The sequence below is a fragment of the Lytechinus pictus genome, chromosome 17 (genome assembly GCF_037042905.1).
Source record: "Lytechinus pictus isolate F3 Inbred chromosome 17, Lp3.0, whole genome shotgun sequence".
NCBI lineage: Eukaryota > Metazoa > Echinodermata > Echinoidea > Temnopleuroida > Toxopneustidae > Lytechinus > Lytechinus pictus.
Window position 1 is genome coordinate 15885008 of NC_087261.1, and position 23146 is coordinate 15908153.

Genomic DNA, 23146 nt, shown 5'->3' on the forward strand with positions numbered 1-23146 from the left:
CACATAATTCCGCTAACAGACCAGACTAATAATCCTCATTTATATAATGCGAGCGCGAGCAAATTTTTATTGAAATTTTATGTATTTTTTCCTAAATTTGGAACATTTTAGGCAATGTTTGATATCCTGAAAAAGATGTGTATGCAACTAAATAATTACTACGAACGCGAAGCGCGAGCAGAAATTTTTGATGCACGTTTTGAACTGATCGAAAAGGTAGGCCTACCTACTGCTTGCAGTTAGCCATGAAGACGTTACATAATTATTTCAACAATCAAATAATGCGAGCGCCAGGCGCGAGCTGAAATTTTTCGACATTTTTACCTAAAGAATGGAAATTCTAAGCACTATTTGTAACTGAAACAGAATAGAAATATAACTTAACAATTGATGCGAGCGCGAAGCGCGAGCGAAAATTTTATATAGTGACATGATGATTCTTTTTATTTTCCAAGTCTTCCCCTCATTTTAATTTGTTTATTCACTAATCTTCCTCCTCTTCTTTTTTCTACTTTCTTGCCCCTTTTTTTTTTCTTTCTTTCCTTTCTTTCTTTTTTATGCTCCGCCAATAGGGGGGCCCGGGCCCCTCGGGCCCCCCGGATCCGCCTATGGGTCTTGTAGATATATCCCTTACTCGTCCACCCTAAAATATGATATCCTTCATTTTCTTCTCATCATCGAGCTAGGACACAGAGTGAGAGAGAGAGGGGAGGGAAAAAGAGGTGGGTGGGGCTTAGTAACAGAGAATCTGAACGACCGTGGACATTTCCCCCATGGAACAGCGCAAGCCACTCACTCATCTTATTCACGCCTCGGCTTCTACTGACATCACACTCGGCTTGACGCGGCAGTTTCTTGGTCTTGGTAACCTCCGCTCACAACCTCGGCAGAATCATGAAAAGATATCACAGCATCCGATCAATCTGAGATGATTGTAATTTCTCTACACAAGGAGGAGGAGTTGGATACCATTTCGATATCGGGAAGTCTTGTTCCCTTATCTGTAATAAAAATGCTCTCAAAACAACACTGGATTGGAATGTATATCCTCATTGTGTAATTTATACAAAGACTTATTATTTTATGACCACAGGCGAATGACGATCTAGTCGACGTCGAGGTTTATCAAATCGGCATCACCGACATCAGAATGAGAACCATCCTCTTAATCGACCGAGAAATGATTTATCGTCCAAACTTGACTTCTAACATGAACATCACTTTTCAAGACATTAAGCTATAAAATCTCTGAGTAAAGTGATCGTCAAAAAGAGTGTTATATGCGTCTTATAGAGGGAGTGTGCATTGGTCATCAATAGGCCCTATGAATTGGATTGAACATACTTCATATTTGTTTCATGTCACTAAACAATGTGAGACCTACGTGTAGTTAGACAAAGTGACCCCTGAATGCATAAATATGAGTTATTGTTATTATTATTATCATTAAACATCAACTACGATCCTGTGATTGCGGATTTTGGAAAAGGAGACCAAAATAAAAAAAAACTTCTAAAGTCATCGCGGGGACTTCATATTTTCATAATTTATTTTTCTTCGATATTAGGGATTTGGTGACTCACAATGTCGGAACAAACCGGGACAGAAAACCTGAGTTTTCTTGATAACCTGGTCTTGGAGCCCCCTTCCCTAAATTTAGATAAACTCGAAGAGATATCCCCCGTGCTCGCAGAGCTAACAGTCAAACCAAAAACAGCTAACGCCAAGCCGACTCGTCGAGGCCGAAAGAGGAACGCTGACAAGATAACCGGAGCTACATCAACAGGTGATGGGACTGCATCTGCAGTCAAATCGGGTAGTACGATCGACGGGACAAGCGCTGTCAAGCCAAAGCGAGGCCGTGGGCGACCAGCCGGTAGCACGAATCGAACCAACAATAAACTGTCAACGCCCGCCGCTCCGCCTGCGCCGACGACCAATGCTGACGATGTTGCCGAGAACGACCCGGTGAACGCGGCACGGGAGCGCTCTCGCGTCAAGACCCTTCGAGATGCGTTCCTCGAGCTCCAGCGATCGCTGCCTTCGGTTCCTCCCGACACCAAACTGTCCAAGTTGGATGTTCTGGTTCTGGCGACCACGTATATCTCTCACCTCATGAGAACCCTTGACGACGATCAGCGTTCTACCCCGACCTCACCCGGTGATGATGTGACGGGAGGAGGGCTTGATAAGCATCACAGGTTGAAAGCACAAGGATACTTGCATCCCGTTAAGGTAAGAAATACGTTTTGAAATCCCATGATGTTTTAAAAATCATGCATAATACGTTCCCAACACTGGCGTACAGATGGAGGGGGTGGGGACCATAGTTGGCCCCGAAAAACGTTCACGACCAAGCAAAAACGAGACGGAAAAAAAGAAAAGGGAAGGGAAGGGAAGGAGTGAAAAATAATTATTGTCTGAATGTTATGTCAAAGATGTAAAAAAATAGATTATTGTGTTGAAAGATCAAAACTGTTTACTCGCGCTGCGCTCTCTGACATTTTTTAAAGAACTCTTGCTCCATTCACCACATCAGGCCCCCTCGGTTATTTGGCTCATTATGATACTGATTTCTAAAAATCCCACAATAACAAGTAAGTTCAATATCATAGCCATAACTCATGTTTAGTTGATTGTTTGTGTTTAAGCTATTACATTTTTTTAAGAATACTTTTAAAATGTAATATTAGTTTGTAAAAGTTTGTACCTCCCAACTCAGACTCGCCGCTATGAAGATTCGGGGGGGGGGTATTAATAGACCATTATTTATCTATATAAGCCTCTCTCTATACTTCTCTATCTGTGTACGGAATTTCTTTATTGCATTTTCTGTCTATCCATCTATCTTTCTTTTTTTGCATTTGATTTCTTTATCTACATCTATTTATTTCAATTCAATATTATTATGTCAGATATATCATGTTCCGGAGACACAGTGTCAATTTAAATAAACTTGAATAAAAACACATATTCAATTTATTCTCAATGAAATAATTTAATCAAATGTTAATTTTCACCAAACAATAACATCTTCCACGAAGCCATTCATATTCTCACAAGGTTGATGAAAAACATGAAATGTCAAGTTTACCCTAGTAGAAAGTTGGTTTGAATAAACAGAGAAAAATCAGACAGGCATGACAATGATAATCATTTGTCCAATTCGGATGTAAGATATAAAAGTTATGACATTTCTAGGTTTTGCGTATTTTACACAAAACAGTTATTTTGTACAACAAAGTGATATGCAACTGAGAGAGTCAATGATGTCACTATCTAAATTTTTATTAGAATATTTTAATTTTCCAGATCTGACAATACTCTTCATTGAATCAAGTATGTTTCAATAATATGGCAATTCCACATGTTCGGGGAGAAATCAATACTTAATTCACATTAAAGGAAGAAATGCAATATTATATATTTCTTATGATAAAATACACAAAATGGGAATGCATGGGGCGTCATCAGTTCCCTCATACTGGTCTGTCTGATCAGGATGTGCATATAACTGTTTTGTGAAATCTAGCAAAACTTTAGAATGTTTTAACTTTCTTACATAAAATTTCATTTATCATTTTTGGTTGTTATAGGCCTGTTTGAATTTCCCTATTTATTCAAATCAACTGTTTGCTGGGATAGATTATTTTTACCTTTAAACATCGATGACTGGGTTTATCATCATTACAACGACATAATTTATTCAGAAATTTATCCACTTTGTGCTGCACTCAACCCAGGTGAGGTGAATGGGTATACCTGGCAGGAATTTATTCCTTGAAATGCGTGTGCACTGTAATCTTAGTAATTACGGCTGCCAAGCTACTATACAGCTGGGGTAATAATATCCAAGTCCTTTAGAAGCGCATAAAGAGACATTATTCATAATTGTGATATGCGCTATACAAGAACTGTGTATTATTATTATTTAAATTGATAGTATCCCCCGTGCCCTTAGCCTCTGAAGTAGATTACTATTTCTTTTATTACTATTTCTAGTAATGATATAAAGCAGGTCAATACGAAAGGAAATTATTACATTCATCTTTTTTTCTATATACCTGCCACGCGTGGCTTGATCGTGACTTTTGGTAGTTTTGTGGCCGAGTCCACCGGCATCAAGATGCCTGTTCTGGCGAGGGCAAAACGATTTGACACTGACGAATGGTCTTATAAACCTACACATTCAAAGATTGCCAATCCCAATTTATATATTTTACATGTTATGTTCAGTAACTGTTTTCTATTTTATCCTGCGCTAAATTTTGCAGAAAAAAACACTGCGATGAATAAAGACCTAAAGAGAGAGAGATATATATAACACAAAATAGTCTTATTCCACGAGTCCAAGACAATCTCCAACAAACAAAATATACCATGCATTTAATGAATAAAAAATAGCATAATACACTTTTTCTTAATAGGTAAATTATATATAAATAAGTCTGTAGCAAAAGATAAATGATGAAATAATAGTACAATTATACATAATTCAATGAGTAATTAGATTTTTAATCTAATTACGTTTATAATTGGTATATATTAATTCAGAGAATTAAGAGGGTCATCATAATTAGCTCTTAGAACTGGAGAGCGATGTGTCCAAATAGAAAAGGTTGAAAACATCGTGATCGACGTGTTAAGATTCGTGATTACTGATGACCAAACGCACGTCCTATAACCCATAACAGCTCTCTTTTGATATAAAATGTGCTAAAAAGAACAATGGTTCATATTTACTTTATACATACATTTGTGGTATTGAATACACATATCTTATTTCAAGATCATATAAGATAATTTATTGTACCATAATTTGCAATTATTTTGGATAAATACTAATTTCAATGCGTACAATAATGGTGTAATGATACAAAGATTTTGAGGTATACAAAAATTACATCATGAACATGTCTTGTGTGAAAAAAAATCAACATTCTTAAAATGAAAATCTAATTTTGTCATAGATTTTGACATAATATCTAAGCAAGTGGTATCATAAATTACCCTTTCCTGTCCTTTTATTTTCCTTTTATCCTTTTTTTATTTACTTTTATTTGATCGTAGAACTTCTGGGGTTCAGACACCCCCGCCCCTCATAGTCATGTCAGTGGGGTATGTTATCATGACCATTGCTATTATTCAGCATACATAATTAATAATCTAAAATATTGCTGTTCGTTCCCTTTAAGTTCAGTATAGCATCTAGGCATGCCCCGCCTTTTGTTGTTCTTTGTGAAACACTTGTAGCAAAGATTTTTCCATCCCCCTTCTATTAAATATAAAAACATTGCTTCAGGATCTCCGTAATTATTACATATTGAGACGTTTATGGCACCAGCGATCCCGGGTCAAATACTTTCCTAAAATGACATCGAAGTGTTTTAATTGGAGGGTTACTTGGGGTCGTGGATTTACGACACAGTTTGCCACGTCAATCATTTCAGAATCGTTAATTTATTCTTTAAAAAAATAAAAAGTAATCGAATTTTGCCTGAATATATTCGTCTCCACCAAAAACTATATAGCTAATAAAACATTAACGCGATAAAGCAATGGAACCAAACCTTAATTTTGAACTAGACATGTCTTGCATTTCGCAATTCATTTTTGCAATTCCAGTTAGGATTTAAAATAAATCCAGATCGGCTATGAATAGTGACCAGCCGAATATTAGATTATAAGATTTAAACCATTAGGATCTAAACATAAAGCTATAAGATTCGAATTTAAAGCATTTGAGATTTCAAAGTTAATCCTAAAGATTAACAATAAATCCAAAATTTGGCTGGTCACCATTTACAGACGATCTAGATTTATTTTAAAATCCTTGGAATTTAGAGTGATATATACCGGCACATCTGGTAAACCATAGTGATCACCTGTATAGAATGGCCATCTGTCTATAAAGACCATATAATTTGATTTCCCTTAATTTTTGTTATTTTTTCACATTGAAAAGGACAATAGGCCTAGAGGAACCCGTCCGTAAGGAAAAACGGTGCATAAATATCACTTTCTTGTCTCTATTAGATGGTCTAATTGGGCCTATAAAATCATTCGTTGCAAACGTAACGATAAACATTGTGTTTATTTACATGTATACCCACTTTTAATTGCTCTCGCGCTATGTATATTGTCTTATCTCTTAATTGTGTTCTAAACGTTAATCAGTAACACCGAAAGACCGCCGAAGCAGTGGATATGAATAGCATGAAACTAAACTCTGAATATTTTTTACACTTTGAAGGAGACGAACAAAATAATTTTTTTAAATAATCTCGAATCTGAAAAAGAAAAAAAAGGTCGCTTTGTAATGCAACGCATTTTAAGAACTATTTAAGGAGTTTAATCAGAAATGAATTAAAATGTGAACCAAAGTCGGCAGTGCCGTGTTTCCCTATATTACACATGGCACCCTCAATATATATTTGTAGAATATCTTTGGTGATAATATCCGGGTATATATCGCGGCATAATAAATCAAAATTATAAACCAACTTCCGACGATCCATGCATACTTTAAGTTTATACCTAGCACGTCGTTATCATGGTTATATAGATGACTGGGCCTGCATGTATTGTAATTATATTCAGTTATTGGTTCATTTATCACGATTTACTTTTTGAAAATTCTTAGCTACAAATGTTAGCTGAATGTATGATCAAGATTACAAAAAAATCTACAAGAAGCAAAGGGATTAACTTTTGAATAAAGATTAAGAAGCAAACAAACGATGTATACTACCCTTCTGGGATCATTTTGCTTGTAATGAAAGATTATCATAATTTTCAGTTATCACAATTTTCTTTTTGAATTTTTTTAGCTAAAAATGTTAGGATGGAGTATCATCAGGTATTTTTTAATCTACAAAAAAGGAGAAAGATTATTATGATTAAAGCTGAAAACCTGTGTAAAAGTTGTTATTGTAATCATGAAAGTTCTGAAAGGTAGGCTTATATCAGTTATCAAGGTTTTCTTTTTGAAAATTTATAGCTATTGCTTAGCTTAATGTATGATCAGGATAACAAAAGATCTACGAAAGGAGAAAAATTATATTGATTAAAGATGAACACTTATTAACCATATACCCAACTTGAGATACAGACCTATATATTGTTTTATCATGAAAGTTACAGGCTTATAAAATAAATTCAGTTGTGACGATTTTCTTTTTGAAAATTTTAGTTTAAATTTAGCTAATTATGTTAGCTTGGAGTATGATCAGGATTAACAGAATCTACAGAAAAGGGAGATTATATATGATTAATGATAAAACCGCTGGACCTTCATTTGAGCTATTATTGTTATATCATGAAAGTTATGAAAGTTATGAAAGCTATAAATTATATTCACACGATCTTCTTTTTTTTCCTTTATAGCTAAAAAGTGTTAGGATGGAGAATGATCAGTTTTTTTTAATCTACCAAAATGGGGAGAGCGATTTTTATTTGATTTCAAAGATGAAAACCTCTGTATTAGTACCACCCTATAATGGAGCGAAAGGAACCCCCACAGTCGTAGAAACCAACCTCCATCGACCGGGAAACTTCTGGGCCCCTGGATAATGACCATACCGCTTGACTTCTTGCTACCTCCCACTGTTTCTATACGGTGGCTTGGTGATTTATTTCTTTTGTTGTTTTCTCACCTTGTGATTGACCTAGTTTATGACGATGAGTCATCTATAGCTTCGGAGACCAGGCACACTTGAAACAAAAATATTGAGTAAAAATTTTCTCAAAAAAGGGATGAAAAGAGAACACAAGTGATTGCTGCATGTGTAATATTTTGGATGAAGAACATGGTTTATGAAGATAAAATCATGTATCGGATATTCTTCACTACTCTACAGATCAGTAACGTACGCAGGATTTTTGAAAGGGGAGGGGAGGTTCAAGCTTAATGAAATGTTGACAACCCCCAAAAAAGTCTTCAACAAAATTTTAGGGGGGTTGGGTATCAAAAAATTGAAGGGGGGTTTAAACACCTGTACCCCCCCCCCTGCGTTCGCTACTACTACAGATTGCCGTAATTTTTTACGCCTTCCCCCCCCCCCCCTCCCGTCCTTAGGGGTTGTCGCCCATGGTCCTGATATTTTAACGATATTTTTATTCTCCTGTATACCAGTTGTGGTTTTCTATTCAATCAAATGTTTTGTTATTGTGATGCCGAATCGGAGGTGATTTTTGATATCATAATGACCGAAGAAAGAAAGATAATTATTTCAAATAGTTCAAGTATTTTTAAGAGCTGAAATCAATCCACACACCTCGAAATAAATGGAAATAAATTCAGAAGACTGTTGATCTAACCATCCTGAAAAATGTCGAAAGGTGTCATAACCAGACAACAAACTCACACTCTGTATTTGCAAAAGATCTTATCTGGTATCAGTCATTTTGGAATGTGATTTACATCTTTTGAGAGTGCATTCTAGCTCCTTCTGGAGTGAATAATGTGTATTTTTTAAGACATTTTCACTCCAGAACGAGCTTTAATGCACTCTCAAAAGATCAAAAATCGAAGCCATCCAAAACGACTGGTCCCTCGACACTCTGGGATGAGTGTATAATTAGGGACCAGATTACCTCTCTTGCATTTAGAGTGCAGAAATGCCGAATTAGCTATCAGGAATAGTATCATGATGTGGATGTGTATCAGGGAAGTACGTTATAAAGCAAATAATCAGTGATATATACAATGACTTAATTGGTTATGAGCCAATCAGATGCAAGGATTTCAGTAGCTTATAACGGTTGTCAGTGAAAGTCATTATTTTGTGCTGCGCAGTTGGTTTCAATGCAGCTGATGAGTCACCACAATAACAAAAATTGGGTCAAAGAAAAGGGATAATCTAAATTGAGGACCTTTTTTCAATTTCAGATTTAAAAAAAAATCAGATTTGGTACCGTGCGAATAATTATGTTCTGCCAATGAAATGAACTGCAGTATGGCAAGATAAAGGCTGCTATTTCGGGCAAAGTCGGTTGGGGGGGGGTAAGCTTGTTATATTGTCTGAGTTACGGAGTGTTTGGGAAGTACATAAGATATCTTCAATCCCTAAACCAGTTGGCATGATTAAATCTCAATACATCAGATTTGAATCAAACAGAAAATAAAAACCCAAAACTATTTTTATCGAAACTCATCGTTCTATCTTAATTTTCGTAATATTCCAAATGTACGACGTCATTATTTTGTTGCTCAACTTAATGGTCATATGACGGGAATTGAACTAGGAACCTGTTGATAACTCTCTTGGCAAAAAATAGATAGAGAGAATATGCCCATCTTTCTTGCCAATTCATTCACAAAGTAACCTAATTATGCACTAGCACGAATAAGTATTGCTATTTTGATGACGATAATAATAAAATGCAACATTTTACTTTGCGATGACTACCTTGACTTTTGCCTTGGTCATGATGATATGCACAATAATTACTCACAACATGTGAAACATCCGAAACGTGCGAAATGAATGAATAAAACATTATGGCCCGTATTCCGAAGTCGGGTTTAACTTAAACTCAGGTTGAAAGTTGTGGTTTAAGTATGGATAGCAAATTTTTACATAAATCACTAACAGTATACATGTAGAGATATCATTCTTCAGCTCATTTGGCTCTCAAATCATTCATAATTGTCTAGGAAGTATAAATAGATGATTGTCTTCACCATCGATGAATCAGGAAAGAGCACAGTAAACATAAGAAACATACAACTTAATAAAATTTTTGACACTTTTGGCTTTCCATAATTTTAGCACAGAGTTAGACATGCGTTATCATGTGTATCCTTTCGTGTATCCTTCATTCAATCCATGTTTTCAACTCTTCACTACGTGACGTCTTCCTCTATGACAAAGCAATCCATCATTCTCCATCTGTCTTATAAATAATAGACGAATACGACAAGTATGTCAAAATACAAAACCGAAACGTCGATTAATAATAGACTGAATTTATTTGAACCACGTTCAGAACATACTTCTGTACTTTTTTGCAAGCTAGAAAATACCACATCATCGTGTCATCGTCGGGATTGTTAAACATTGTATTTGGACTTAGACTCTATCGTGTTTTAAAATTTTGAAAGCAGATTTTTTTAACCATAGTATTGACTCAATTAGAGAAATATAAAGTTTTATGAATTATTGAGCAGTCCATGCATGTCTGACGAGACCAACGGAATACCTACCATGCCTATACTGCAGGGGCCGCGGAACGGTTTTGCAAGTGTGGGGGAGCCAAAATGGGGAGGGGGGGATATAGAAAACATAAACCCTACCCTCTCCCAACCCACTCCCCTCCCCCCCCCCCCACATCTTTGTCTTAGTGTCTCTATCTCTATTTCTCCTGTCTCTTTCTTTGTCTTCCTCTCTATCGTAAATCGATGATCACATTTTCACAGGCCGTTAATTTGACAGAAAGACTTCGGCCACCCAATGTACGTTGGGCATACGCTAGGGAACCTTAAAGGTTAAAGGGATGGTCCAGGCTGAAAATATTTACATCTAAATAAATAGGGTAAATTCACTGAGCAAAATGCTGGAAATCGGATAACAAATAACAAAGTTATTGAATTTTAAAGTTCATCAATATTTTGTGAAAACAGTTATATGCACATCGTCATGAATATTCATTAGGTGGGCCGATGATGTCACATCCTCACTTTCCTTTTTCTTATGTTATTACATGAAATCATAATTGTTTCATTTTTTTCATAAATGTGTAAATGATGTGTCTCCATTATGCTGAAATAAATTGCAGCAATAAATAACTAATGCACTTAATCAGTTGTCAATCAAATTGTTTTAGTTCTTGGTAGAAAATTTTTGAACAAACCTAATTTCATATGATAAAATAAAAAAGAACAAGTGAGGATATGACATCATCAGCCCATCTAATGAATATTTATGAAGACTTGCCTAGAACTGTTTCACCGGAATAATGCAAATCTTTAAAATTCAATAACTTCGTTATCTGTCATCCGATTTTGATCACATTTTCAGCATTTTGCTTTATGAATTTTACTTTATTTATCAAGATATAATTATCTCCAGCCTGGACCATCCCTTTAACTTTTAACTTCTAATATAGACGTTCATTAAAACGGCAACGTCATCAGACACTCCGTGTCAGTGTCATAGAGATATTTCTCTATATGGTCAGTGTCCATCTCCCATTTCATTCTGCTACAAAATTGTTAGCTCAATCGCCGGCCTTGAAATCGTTATAATTATGTTTTAATGAATTTTCATTCAATTCATGTATTTCATTTCATTTTGTTTTGTTTTTCATTTTATTTCATTTCATTTATGTATATTTCTTTAAGATTATTATCAATTATAGTACGAATGAATGAATGAATAAATACATAAATAAATTAATTAATACATACATAAATAAATAAATAAATAAATAAATAAATATAATAGAACAAACCAATAGACAAATTTATGAAAATGAATAAACAGTTGAAAAGCCCAGTATACTCGAACTAAACCCTGAAATCTGAGACGCAACACTCTTTGCAGTGTGATTTAAAGCGTTAAAGGCCCAAGAAATCAAATCACGTAAAATGAAAGGGAGCTTTCTCCCCCACCATGATACCACAGTTCCAGGCCTTTCGTCTGCAATTAGCAGCCTCACCCGTGGGTGTGTGGCCAGACTTCACGCAGTGCCGACGCAGCGACAGACTCCCGTTTTACGTAAATAGAACACGGGGAAAAAACTAAAATAATTCATCTCTTTTCCGAACTTGGTTGATTGACCTCCCGGGCATTTAACTCAGAAATATTACAATGCTACGTAAATTAATCGTACTTATATGTCAATCACGTTTTTTTTTTTAATAATGAGGATACATTTCTCAATAAGTGTGATAAAACTTTTCATAATAACACACATAAATGCCGGGTACTGAATGAGAAGTTTTCATAATTGAGACTTTTCTTATTTTTATTGTGCACCATTAAGTTGAGCAAATACACTAATTAGGAAATAAAATTTTGTACTATAGGAATAATCATACTTATGCCAATCACTCTGGGGGGAAATCTCACGATACACTTCTAAATATTAATAAGGTACAACCTATAATGTCACACTGGGAACACAAAAAGGGGGCAATTTTGCAGGGGCGACCTCTTCCCCCATTATTTTGAGTGAGAAAGAACAAAAAATAAGGGGTAGGGGAGAATGAGGGAGAAAGGGGAAGAAAGAAGGTAGAATATGAGAAACCTGGGTCGTAAAACTACGTAAATGCCCTATGATTTAATCGGGAAAAGATGACGTCACCCCCCCCCCCCCCACCGAGCTGGAGAAAGGTGCAAAGTAGCACCTAAAATGCTCATTATTATGGCATTGTTAAAGATTGAAAATACTTAAAAGTGAATTTTATCCTGAAAATAAGGTGGATTTAATAAAACAGACAATTTTTAGATAAAATATCAGTGAATTTTTGCGAAAAATCCATCAAAGAATTGAGAGTTATGATTTCTTTTCTAAGTTTTTCATTCATGACGTCATAATGACAGCAGCCGCCCCATAATGTCATGTTACACAAATTTCCACAATTTCCCTTGTTTTACTTGTTAATGATGAATAAAAAATACTGTACTTAATAAAGAGGTAATTATGCGCCTGGTGATATAGTGAACGCACACACAATAATTTTTTTGAGGAAATAGCCTTTTATAGAATTTATATTGCATAATATAATGGAAGAGCTGCCCGTTTGTGACGTCACAAATTCAAAGATTTTTAGCAAACAAAAAATTAATCATAACTCCATTATACATCGACGGAATTCGCCAAACTTTCACTATTGCATTTCGCTTGTTCTCTGCTGTTTTGATTTATTAAAGCAAAGCAGCGATGTCAACCTCCCCTCTAATACTTACACTCTTAAAATGGCGGCAACATACTGTCCACACAACAATAAAATATTGGTTAAAAAATGTATCCAACTCTGGGTAGTTTACACCCAAAGCACACATTGGTTTGAAACTACCCAGTTACCCAGAATTGGATAAAGTTTTAACCAATTGTTGTGTGGACAGTATGTTGCCTGGCATTTTCAAGGGACAAGTCCACCCCAATTAACAACAAAAAATGATTTTTAATAAAAAGAGAAAAATACAACAAGCATAGCACTGAAATTTCATCAAAATCGGATGTAAAATAAAAAAAGTTATAACATTTTTTTCGCTTAATTTCACAAAATAGTTATAATGTACATCTCGGTCGCTATGCAAATGAGGGAACTGATGGCATCACTCACTCACTTTTTTTTTATTTTATTATATGAGATATGAAATATTATATTTTTTTCCTCGTTGTCCTGTAACACAAAAGTTTTATTTCGCCCTGATCATGTTGAATTACCATTGTTTAACATTTCATGGTTCAGTCAAGTTGGTCCTTATGGGCAAATCTGTAAAAATGGAAATATTGCATAATTCAAACAATAAAAACAAAAGAATTAGTGAATGAGAGACATCATCAACTCTCGCATGTGATTAAATTGTGCATACAACTATTTTGTGAAAAATAAGCGAAACTTAAAAATGTCATAACTTTCTTATTTTACATCCGATTTTGATGAAATTTTCAGCATTATGCTTGTCTGATTTTTCTCTATTGATTCAAATAAAGATTTTTCTGGGGTGGACTTGGCCTTTAATAGTGTGCATAATATCAGCGTCTGTAAGCGTATTGTAGGCCCACTCAGTATTATGTCTAACTGTTTTATTCACGAGCCTGAGACAAGGTGAACATGGTAAAATAAGAGAATACACTTGTAGGATTCCGAATACTTTCCAAATAAACAGTATGTAGGAGTGGGAAGTCGGGGTTGCAACCCCTTCAGATTTTATGGTAGCATAATGACGATGCTCTGTGGCCTTACATACGGAACGTGCTTTTCACGGGTTTATTGACCCTCCCAGATCGGCGCGCCATTACAGACAGACAGACACCCCGATTTTCAGCACCCCAAGACGGGTGTGAACCGAATAGAAGCGATGGTTGAGCAGGAGACTCGTAAATCTGAAGATGTGAAATTTAACAAGGCAAAGGAGGAAGAGAGGAATACAACGGGCGCAATTAAAAGGGTCATAAATATAACAAGGAGTAAATTCAAGTTCGTGCCCTCGATCTTGTTTCATTTGAGACGGAGAGGGAGGGGAGCTCTCATATTGTGACGAAACTTCATATCTGCATATGGCATATATACAAGATGTTTATGAAATTGTATACAATAATCATAGTGAAACTATTGCAATTTTATCACATTATCTTTTGATCTTAATAACTTTGATCACATTTTCCTGTGAAATTTGAATAGGACCTAAAGATTGTGTTCAGAGTGGAGTTTTCGTTCAAGTTACTGGATACATTTTTTGCCAATTTTTTAAACGTTATTTCTCATACATCAATTTATTGGCTCTTTTAATTAAACCAACCCTTTTACATCTATTGTTTAAATTAAGATATACAGGGCTATAGCCGTGTCATCCAAAATGACGTTAATAATGATAAAATTGGTCTACTAGATGGGGACGTGAGGGCACTGCACCCTCGAAAGTTTCATGACAAAAAAAAGAGGAAAGTGAAGAAAAAATAAAAGAAAGGGGGAAATATGATATTATTTTCTGTCAAATCTATCTCAAAAAATCATATTTTCATTTTTTCTCGCAACCTTTTTTTTTCAGTAGAATTTCCCCCAGCATATTGTGCCTCTCTTATTATTGGCGCCAGTGGCTGGTTCCTCCACATTTCGGTCAATTTTTGTTGAATTTGTCGTCATGTTCTTTATCATGTCGAACAGAAGCAGTTTAAAGGACAAGTCCACCTCAGAAAAATGTTGATTTAAATCAATAGAGAAAAGTCAGACAAGCATGATACTGAAAATTTTATCAAATTCGGATGTAAAATAAGGAAGTTATGACATTTTAAAGTTTCGTTTATTTTTCACAAAATAGTTATATGCACAATTTAGTCACATGCAAAAGAAAGAATCGATGATGTCCCTCATTCACTATTTCTTTTGTTTTTTATTGTTTGAATTATACAATATTTCAATTTTTACAGATTTGACATGCAGTAAGGACCAACTTGACTGAACCATAAAATGTTAAACAATGGTATACCATGCACATGTTCAGGGAGAAATACAACTTTGTTTCACAGGACAATCTGGAGAAAATTAGAATATTTCATATTTCACCTAATAAAATACAAAAGAAATAGTGAGTGAGTGAGTGATGTCATCAGTTCCCTCAATTGCATACCGACCGGGATGTGCATATAACTATTTTGTGAAATTAAGCGAAACTTAAAAATGTCATAACTTTCTTATTTTACCGCATCCGATTTTGATGAAATTTTCAGTGTTATGCTTGTGTGATTTCTCTCTTTTTATTCAAATCAACTTTTGTTGGGGTGGACTTGTCCTTTAAGTAGAACTGAAATTATAGGCATGCTCCACACAAATATAATTATGAAGCCATATTAAGCGGGAGTGGACTGGAAACCTTAATTCAGATTCAAAATATAGTTCTAAAATGGCCTAATTTAACCTGTCAATGTCTTCTAATGATGGTCTATTAATCTCATCTTGATTTACACACACGTGTGTAAGACGGGAGCAGGAGGGGTCGTAAAACATCCCGATGCGGGATGATATACAAACCCGAGTTTAGCAGTCCGAGGCACGCCTCCAGCTGATAAAGAAGCGAGATTGTTGATATTCCGTTACCCTCGATATAGTGTGATATTTGGATGAAATTGTCAGGCTAATTCTTCTAGAGTGTGGGAGAACTCTTCCTTGCGATGAAATATTGCTTCTAATCATGACTTTCCTTAGTCCATCGGGACCTTTTGGGGTAACCGAAGTCGTAAAAACAATTTCATTTTACTGATTTTATTAGAAATGTAAAGTCCATGGGCTTGATGGAACACTATTGGAGATGCAACATGGATCTATTTATAAATCAGTATATAAACCATTACAGCATTATCAGTTAATTGTGCTAATTATCATCATATAATTATATACTCGTAACCCTAAGCGGATTTGTTTTCCTGTGGACAAGACGCGTAAAAAAAATCAAAGAAACTCAAAAGCGAGGAAGCGAAGTGACCGAGTTTATCATGGTACCACTTTGCATTTTAAGGACTTCGTGCACACTTTTGGTGAATTTCGTTATTTTTCTATTTATTCACATGTATATAGATATTTAGAAAGATTTGGTAAAATTTATTCCACCATGTGAGGGTTCAAGCAATCAACGCTAAAACCAAAGATCAAAATTATCATTATAAATACGTCATCACAGTTAATTTGGACATATAACTTGTTTGCTTGTTTGATTTTTGGTTTGTTTGTTTGTATATTCATTTATTCCACCATCAAAAATATGCTCACATTGGTAAAAAAAAGAGTGGACCCTTGGGTCATCTTACCTCGCCCTATTATAACCTATAGTGTCCCCCTTGCATCTATCTGCTTGTAGTTTGTACACACAATGGAGGCTCCTTTGCCAAGGCATGTTGGCACCATTTTAAAATTGTAATATGTTGCTAGCCAGACGACCTGTTGCAAAATCATTTATAGTACTCTAAAGACAAGAAAGAGAAAAGCTCAGTTATATCGGCTTGCTATCATTTTTTACGTCCCATTATGGTCCAGCTCGTTATTGGTTAAACTTTAATATAAAAAAACACCACAAAACATAACAGCAATATCCCTCGAAATATACATCGTTGTTAATCGTTATTTCCATTTTGACTGTTTTGGCTCAATTTATTCTTTTTAATCTCACATGTATATTTTAGAAATGTTTATCGCGACACCGTTGTATTAGGTTTCTTTTTAACATCCCAATAAATGTTTCAACACACGACAGTTGGTGTTTTAATCGCGATCTGTCCTGGGAGTAGTCAACATTTTCATCGCTCTTTTGCGAGTCCGCGTCAAATCAAAAACGAGAAAAGTGTACAAAAGTATTTTCTCTGTTTGGTCCGCTATTGATTATTCCCATTTTAAATACTCCACAATAAAACGGAAAACATTGAAAAGATGGAGCGTGCCGTTAGAAATGAATGCATAAAGTTGCATGTTTTTAACAAATACATCAATGACACCTATACTTGTATATCACCTGCAACTATGGGATAACTTAAGCATGATAAGTGCACAATGAGTCGCAAAAATATGGGGGAGACATGGTCTATGTGATATAATTCAAAAAAGGTTATGAGCAAGAAAATTTTTGATATTTTTAATACAAAAAACAAATAATGATTTATGATAGATTTTGACACAATATTAAGAAAATAATATCATATTTCGCAGTTTTTCATTTCCTTTTCTTTCCTTTTGTATTTTCTCTTGGTCGTGAAAGTGAAACTTTTTGGGTCCATGGCCCCCCAAGTCCCCCATCTTTATAAACCAGTAGATAACATGCAAATAAAACAACCGATTATCTCGGATGGTTTTTCTTCTTGGGCCCAATTACAATTAGGTATTTTATCGAGGTAACTACTATAAAAACCTTGATTTTGATTAGCTTCTGAAGAGCCCTGTAACACCATTGTACACTCTAAATTCCAAGGATTTAAAATAAATCCAGATCGGCTGTGAATAGTGACCCGCCGAATATTAGATTTAAATCTAAACCTTATTTATTGATATTTGAATTTAAATCTTTTGAGATTTAAAAGTTAATCATTAAGATTAAAAATAAATTCAAAAGTCGGCTGGTCACTATTCACAGCCGACCTGGATTTATTTCGAATCCTTGGAATGTAGTATGTAGTTTTAATAATGGAAAAGATACCATAGCTGAGTCCTAAAGGGGTATACTCCAAGGTGAAAATAAATATGTCTGAATGAATAAAAGTAAAATTCACTTGGCAAAACGTAGAAAATTTCATTAAAATCTGATAACAAAGTTATTATTGATTTTTTAAAAACTAGAATTATTTTGTGGAATCAATGCACGCCGTCATGAATATGCAAAAGGTGGGCTGATATTGTCCCCACTTTTCTTTTTCTTGTCATTAAATCATAATTTCATATTTTCATAAATGTGCGTATGATAACGTCTCTCTTCTTACAAAATAAGTTGCATCAGTGTTTATCTCATACATTAAATCAGGAACCCATCCAAATGTTTTCGTTCTTAGATGAAAACAATTGAATAAATGTGATTTCATATACAATTATACAAAAGAACAGGTTGAGATATGATATAATTTTAAAAAACTTGCTCATTACATATCCATGAAGACATGGATAGAACTGTCTCGCCTAAATAATGCAAAACTTTGAAATATCATAACTTCGTTATTCCTTGTCACATTTTGATGACATTTTCAATGTTTTGCTTGTCTCAATATTTGATATGTTCAAATCATATTATTTTTCAGCCTGGAGTACCCCTTTAAACGGGCCCCTGATGTGAAAACTTTTTTCATTTCATATCGCTCCTTTTCATCCTCTTTCTTTTTATCACACTCCTTCCTCACTCTTTTTTTTTCTTATGATGGGCCAAATACCTATAAATTGCCCAAGAAATTACGTTTATTAATATCTGCACACTTAAAATGTTGGGCAACATATACTGTCCACTGTGTTGGGTAATGTATGTTGGTAAAATATATATATATTCTGGGAAATTATTATCAAATTGAGCAAATTTATTACACAGTTATTAGTTTTTATTACCCAATTTGGACAGATTTTAACCAATAGTTTTGTGGACAGTATGTTACCCAGGATTGGTTAAAAGTTGGGCATTGTTTGCCCAACTATTTTAAGAGTGTGATATTGTTTATGTATTTTCTTCATGCTGTCACCTTACGTCTTCAAAATAAAAATAAAAATACTACACTGTATATAGCCCTACTTTTTATTATTGTTTTTGAGAGAGGAAGGGCTTGTGACTGGGGCATGCCTTCGACTTCAAATATTTATATTTTTTACGATTTAATTTTTCTTCATTATTTTCTATGTAGTTTTTCAATAAAAGGCGATTGAATTGTCATTTTATTTAGATTATTTCACACTCTTTTTCTCCATAGTGATCTGTTTAGATCCGTTTTGTATTTTGTTGTGAAGCTATAGCCCGGGGGGGGGGCAGTCAAATATATTGCTGTACATACGCGTGACCAAGTAATTTCCAAGCACCCCCAAACGAGTTTTTCTCTGTGTGCAAAATAACCCCCAAAACAATTTTTTGCGGGCTTTATTTACACATTTAGGCCCCTAAACAATTAAGTTCAGCCAACGCTGTATTTGATCTCAACCTGAAATATTTTCCTTCTCCAGGTTAGCAAAGAAAGTGATTTCAACAAGAATTTAATTTCATGTTCTCACTGATTTTTTTTTTCGTCTCCCTCTGCTACCTAGAAATGGCCGATGCGATCTCGCCTCTATGCCGGAGCTTCGGCGGACTGCCTCCTTGATGGATCGTAATAGCCACCAGCCTCTATCTTCATCTTTCTTCATATTAAACACCAAAGAAAAACAGACTTCATTCGATTCTGATTTCCCAAAGAGCGCCTTCCATAACTTCTTATTCGTATTATTCTTAATGAGCGTGGTATAGGAATAGATTACGAAGTAGATTGGAGTATTTATTTTAATTATTAGATGGATCATTGACATGAATAAGATGTGAGGAATAATCTGCCAGATGGACGATATTAGCCTTCCTGTATTCACAATTTGATTTGGTTTGATCATGGACCTATAGGTCCATGGTTTGATTTGATTTGAATTCTGCATTCATGATGAATATGCAACATAACATATACAAATGCAATACATATGTAACAAACAATATTAATAGTCGTAATATAAGCAATGCAAAATAAATATTAAAGGACAAGTCCACATCAAACAAACAGTTGATTTGAATAAAAAGAGAAAAATTCAACTAGCATAACACTAAAATCGGATGTAAAATAAGAAATTTATGAAATTTTAAAGTTTCGCATAATTTCAAAAAACAGTTATAAATTATGCACATCCTGGCTGGTATGCAAATGAGGAGACTATGACATCATCGACTCACTATTTCTTTTGTATTTTATTATATGTAATATGAAATATTCTAATTTTCTCCTCATTTTCAAATGATACAACGATTAATTCCTCCCTGAACATGTGGAATTAGCATTGTTTAATACTATATGGTTCAGTCAAGTTGGTCCTTGTTGTCAAATCTATAAAAAATTAAATATTGTTTAATTCAAACAATAAAAAAACAAAATAAATAGTGAGTGCATCATCGACTGACTCACCTAGTTGTGCATATCACTGTTTTGTGAAAAATAAGCGAAACTTTAATATATCATAACTTTCTTATTTTACATCCGATTTTGATGAAATTTTCAGCACTATGCTAGTTTGATTTTTCTGTATTTATTCAAGTCAGCATTTTCCTGGGGTGGACTTGACCTTTAACAATATGCATTATTCACTTACAAGAATCATACAATGCAGGAGACCGCCATCATGAGCGATTAAGCTTAAAAATTATGGCGGCTCTCTTTAAAGCTCTCTGATAATAGAGAGCTTTAGATTTGCTACACGAATATAAGTATGCATACATGTGACGAACTTAATCGGCCAGAAAAAGTAAACTGTTATGCGCTTGTGCAAGACCATATGTTTTGTGGAAGTGCATGCAAAAAAATTTTCTCTCGAAAAAACAATGTTAAGACGTTCAAAGACCAGGAGCTCGGAATCACATTGGCACTGATAAATCAAATAACTTTTAACAATGCCAATTTCATTTTCACATAGTCCACTGTATGCTAACAAATTGTGAAGACACTTAGCAGGGGCAGCGGAACGGGGGGAGGGGGACTTGCGGGGCTTCAGCCCCCCCCCCCCTCTTTTTTTCCAAGACCGTGAACAAAAACGTAAAAACTACCATCTGATTATGATTTTTTGAATGGTCCCCCCCCCCCCCACTTTCAAAGCCGTTCCGCAGCCCCTTGCTTTGTGATTCCCAACAGTGAGTAAGATTGAATAATCAGTCAAAATGCATTATACAATGTGGGCTACTGCATTTATTTAAATGAGGACTGAAATTAAAAGAAAATACAATTCGTTAATTAATTATTCGTAAAATATGTACTTGTGTAATCTGTACTATATTTGATTAAGGACTGAAATATGGAAAAATACAGATTGTTTGTCAAAGCTTATGTATGCATTTAAATGAAATGAAAGTGTTTGATTTTGATGTGAAATAAAAATGTGTTCTGAAATAATATTGTATTCATCACGATTTCAACGATTTCAGTGTTTATAATTATGTTAATATTAATCCTGCTTTTTCAACTATTATCACTCTGAATAATTTGGGTCTACTTTAATCACTGTATCATTTCTTCTTCTTCGTTTTTTTCTTCTTTGTTATATCATCATCATCATCATCATCATCCTCCTCCTCCTCATCTTCACCATGATTATGATCATATTCTTCCTACTCTTTTTTTTCCTTCTCCTTCTTCTCCCTCTTTCCCTTTTCTCATCCTTATTCTCTTCTCTTCTCTTTTTTTTTCTTTCTTTTGAATAAAAAGTTCACCCCTCCCCCGTTAGTTTTTTTTTCTTATTTGTTCAATACGCCGCAACAGATGTTCAACAGTCATAGCTCAGAGCAAAAATTAATGATCTTGTTCGTTTGGCGTCAGATAGAGGGCTCCCTCTTGCGATCCCAAATGGCCCGAGGGATAAAATCTTCAGTCGTTGGAGTGGCCGTCATTAGCCATGTCTTCTCTGTGTGTCTCCAGATAAAAAGCGGGACTAATTATCACGTGATATGTTCTAAAAACAAAACGTCTGATTTAATTGAGCATTAAATGATATCTTCCATGCCTTGAAACTTATGTATTCTCTATCATGCCGTTCAATTCTTTACTTCATTTCCATTCACACACCGTTACATAGTAATAAATATCAGCTATAGGCCTACAAATTTAAGGATTGACTTGAAAGAAAAGCAGTATAAAATAGAGCATATTGAAATGATGGGAAGGGTCCACTGTAGGTCCTGTAATTTTGACAAAATTATTGTTTACCAGGCATATATGAACCTATGGCTGTTCTTTACGAGTTTAAAAACAAGTCATGTTCCAACTAATATTGAAGAAGCAATATGTTCAGTATGTTTTGGTCAAAAGTGGATTTAGTCCCTTTTGGGATCAAGCTCTTAATATGTTCCAAAAATTAAGCATCAATGTTCAACTTTTAAGCAATTATTAGAAGTCAAACATTGCTGTTTAGATTGTTAACATTTTGCTAAGTTAAAGGGATGGTCCGGGCTGAAAGTAAATAGCTTAATAAATAGAATTCACTGAGCACAATGCCGGAAATTTCATCAAAATCGGATGAAAAATAACAAAGTTATTGAATTTTAAAGTTTAGCAATATTTTGTGAAAACAGTCGTCATGAATATATACACACAGAGAAATGTTTACAGAAATAATGTAAAAAGTGATGTAAAATAGGAACTCCATAACTTCTGTGTAATTTTTACCTAACAGTAAATTCACAAATATTATGTAAATCATTATGTAAACTACAAAACCCAATTTATTGTGTAAATATTACCTAACTTAAATATTTTACATAAATTATGTAAAAAGTGATGTTAAATAGGAACTCCATAACTTTTATGTAATTATTACCTAAAAGTAAATTTCACAAATATTATGTAAATCATTATGTAAACTACAAAACCCAATTTATTGTGTAAATATTACCTAACTTAAATGTTTTACATAAATTATGTAAAAAGTGATGTTAAATAGGAACTTCATAACTTTTATGTAATTTTTACTTAAAAGTAAATTTCACAAATATTATATAAATCATTATGTAAACTACAAAACCCAATTTATTGTGTAGGTGGGCTGATGATGTCACATCCCCACTTGTTCTTTTGTATTTTATTATATGAAATTAGGTTTATTCAAATTTTTTCCTCCAAGAACTAGAAAAATTGGATTGACAACTGATTTAGTGCACTAGATATTCATTGCTGCAACTTATTTCATTATAAGGGAGACAAATTATTCACACAAGTATGAAATAATGAAAAAAATATGATT

General features: G+C 34.4%; 1 protein-coding gene across 1 annotated transcript; it reads left to right on the forward strand.

Annotated features, from left to right (window-relative positions):
* Positions 1–790: 790 nt before the first annotated feature.
* LOC135157248 (transcription factor 24-like) lies at positions 791–21312 on the forward strand. The gene is made up of 2 exons (XM_064112218.1): positions 791–2235; positions 19430–21312. Exons 1-2 carry the CDS (start codon positions 1585–1587, stop codon positions 19493–19495), a joined length of 717 nt encoding a protein of 238 aa, XP_063968288.1. The 5' UTR covers positions 791–1584; the 3' UTR covers positions 19496–21312.
* The last annotated feature ends 1834 nt before the right edge of the window (positions 21313–23146 follow it).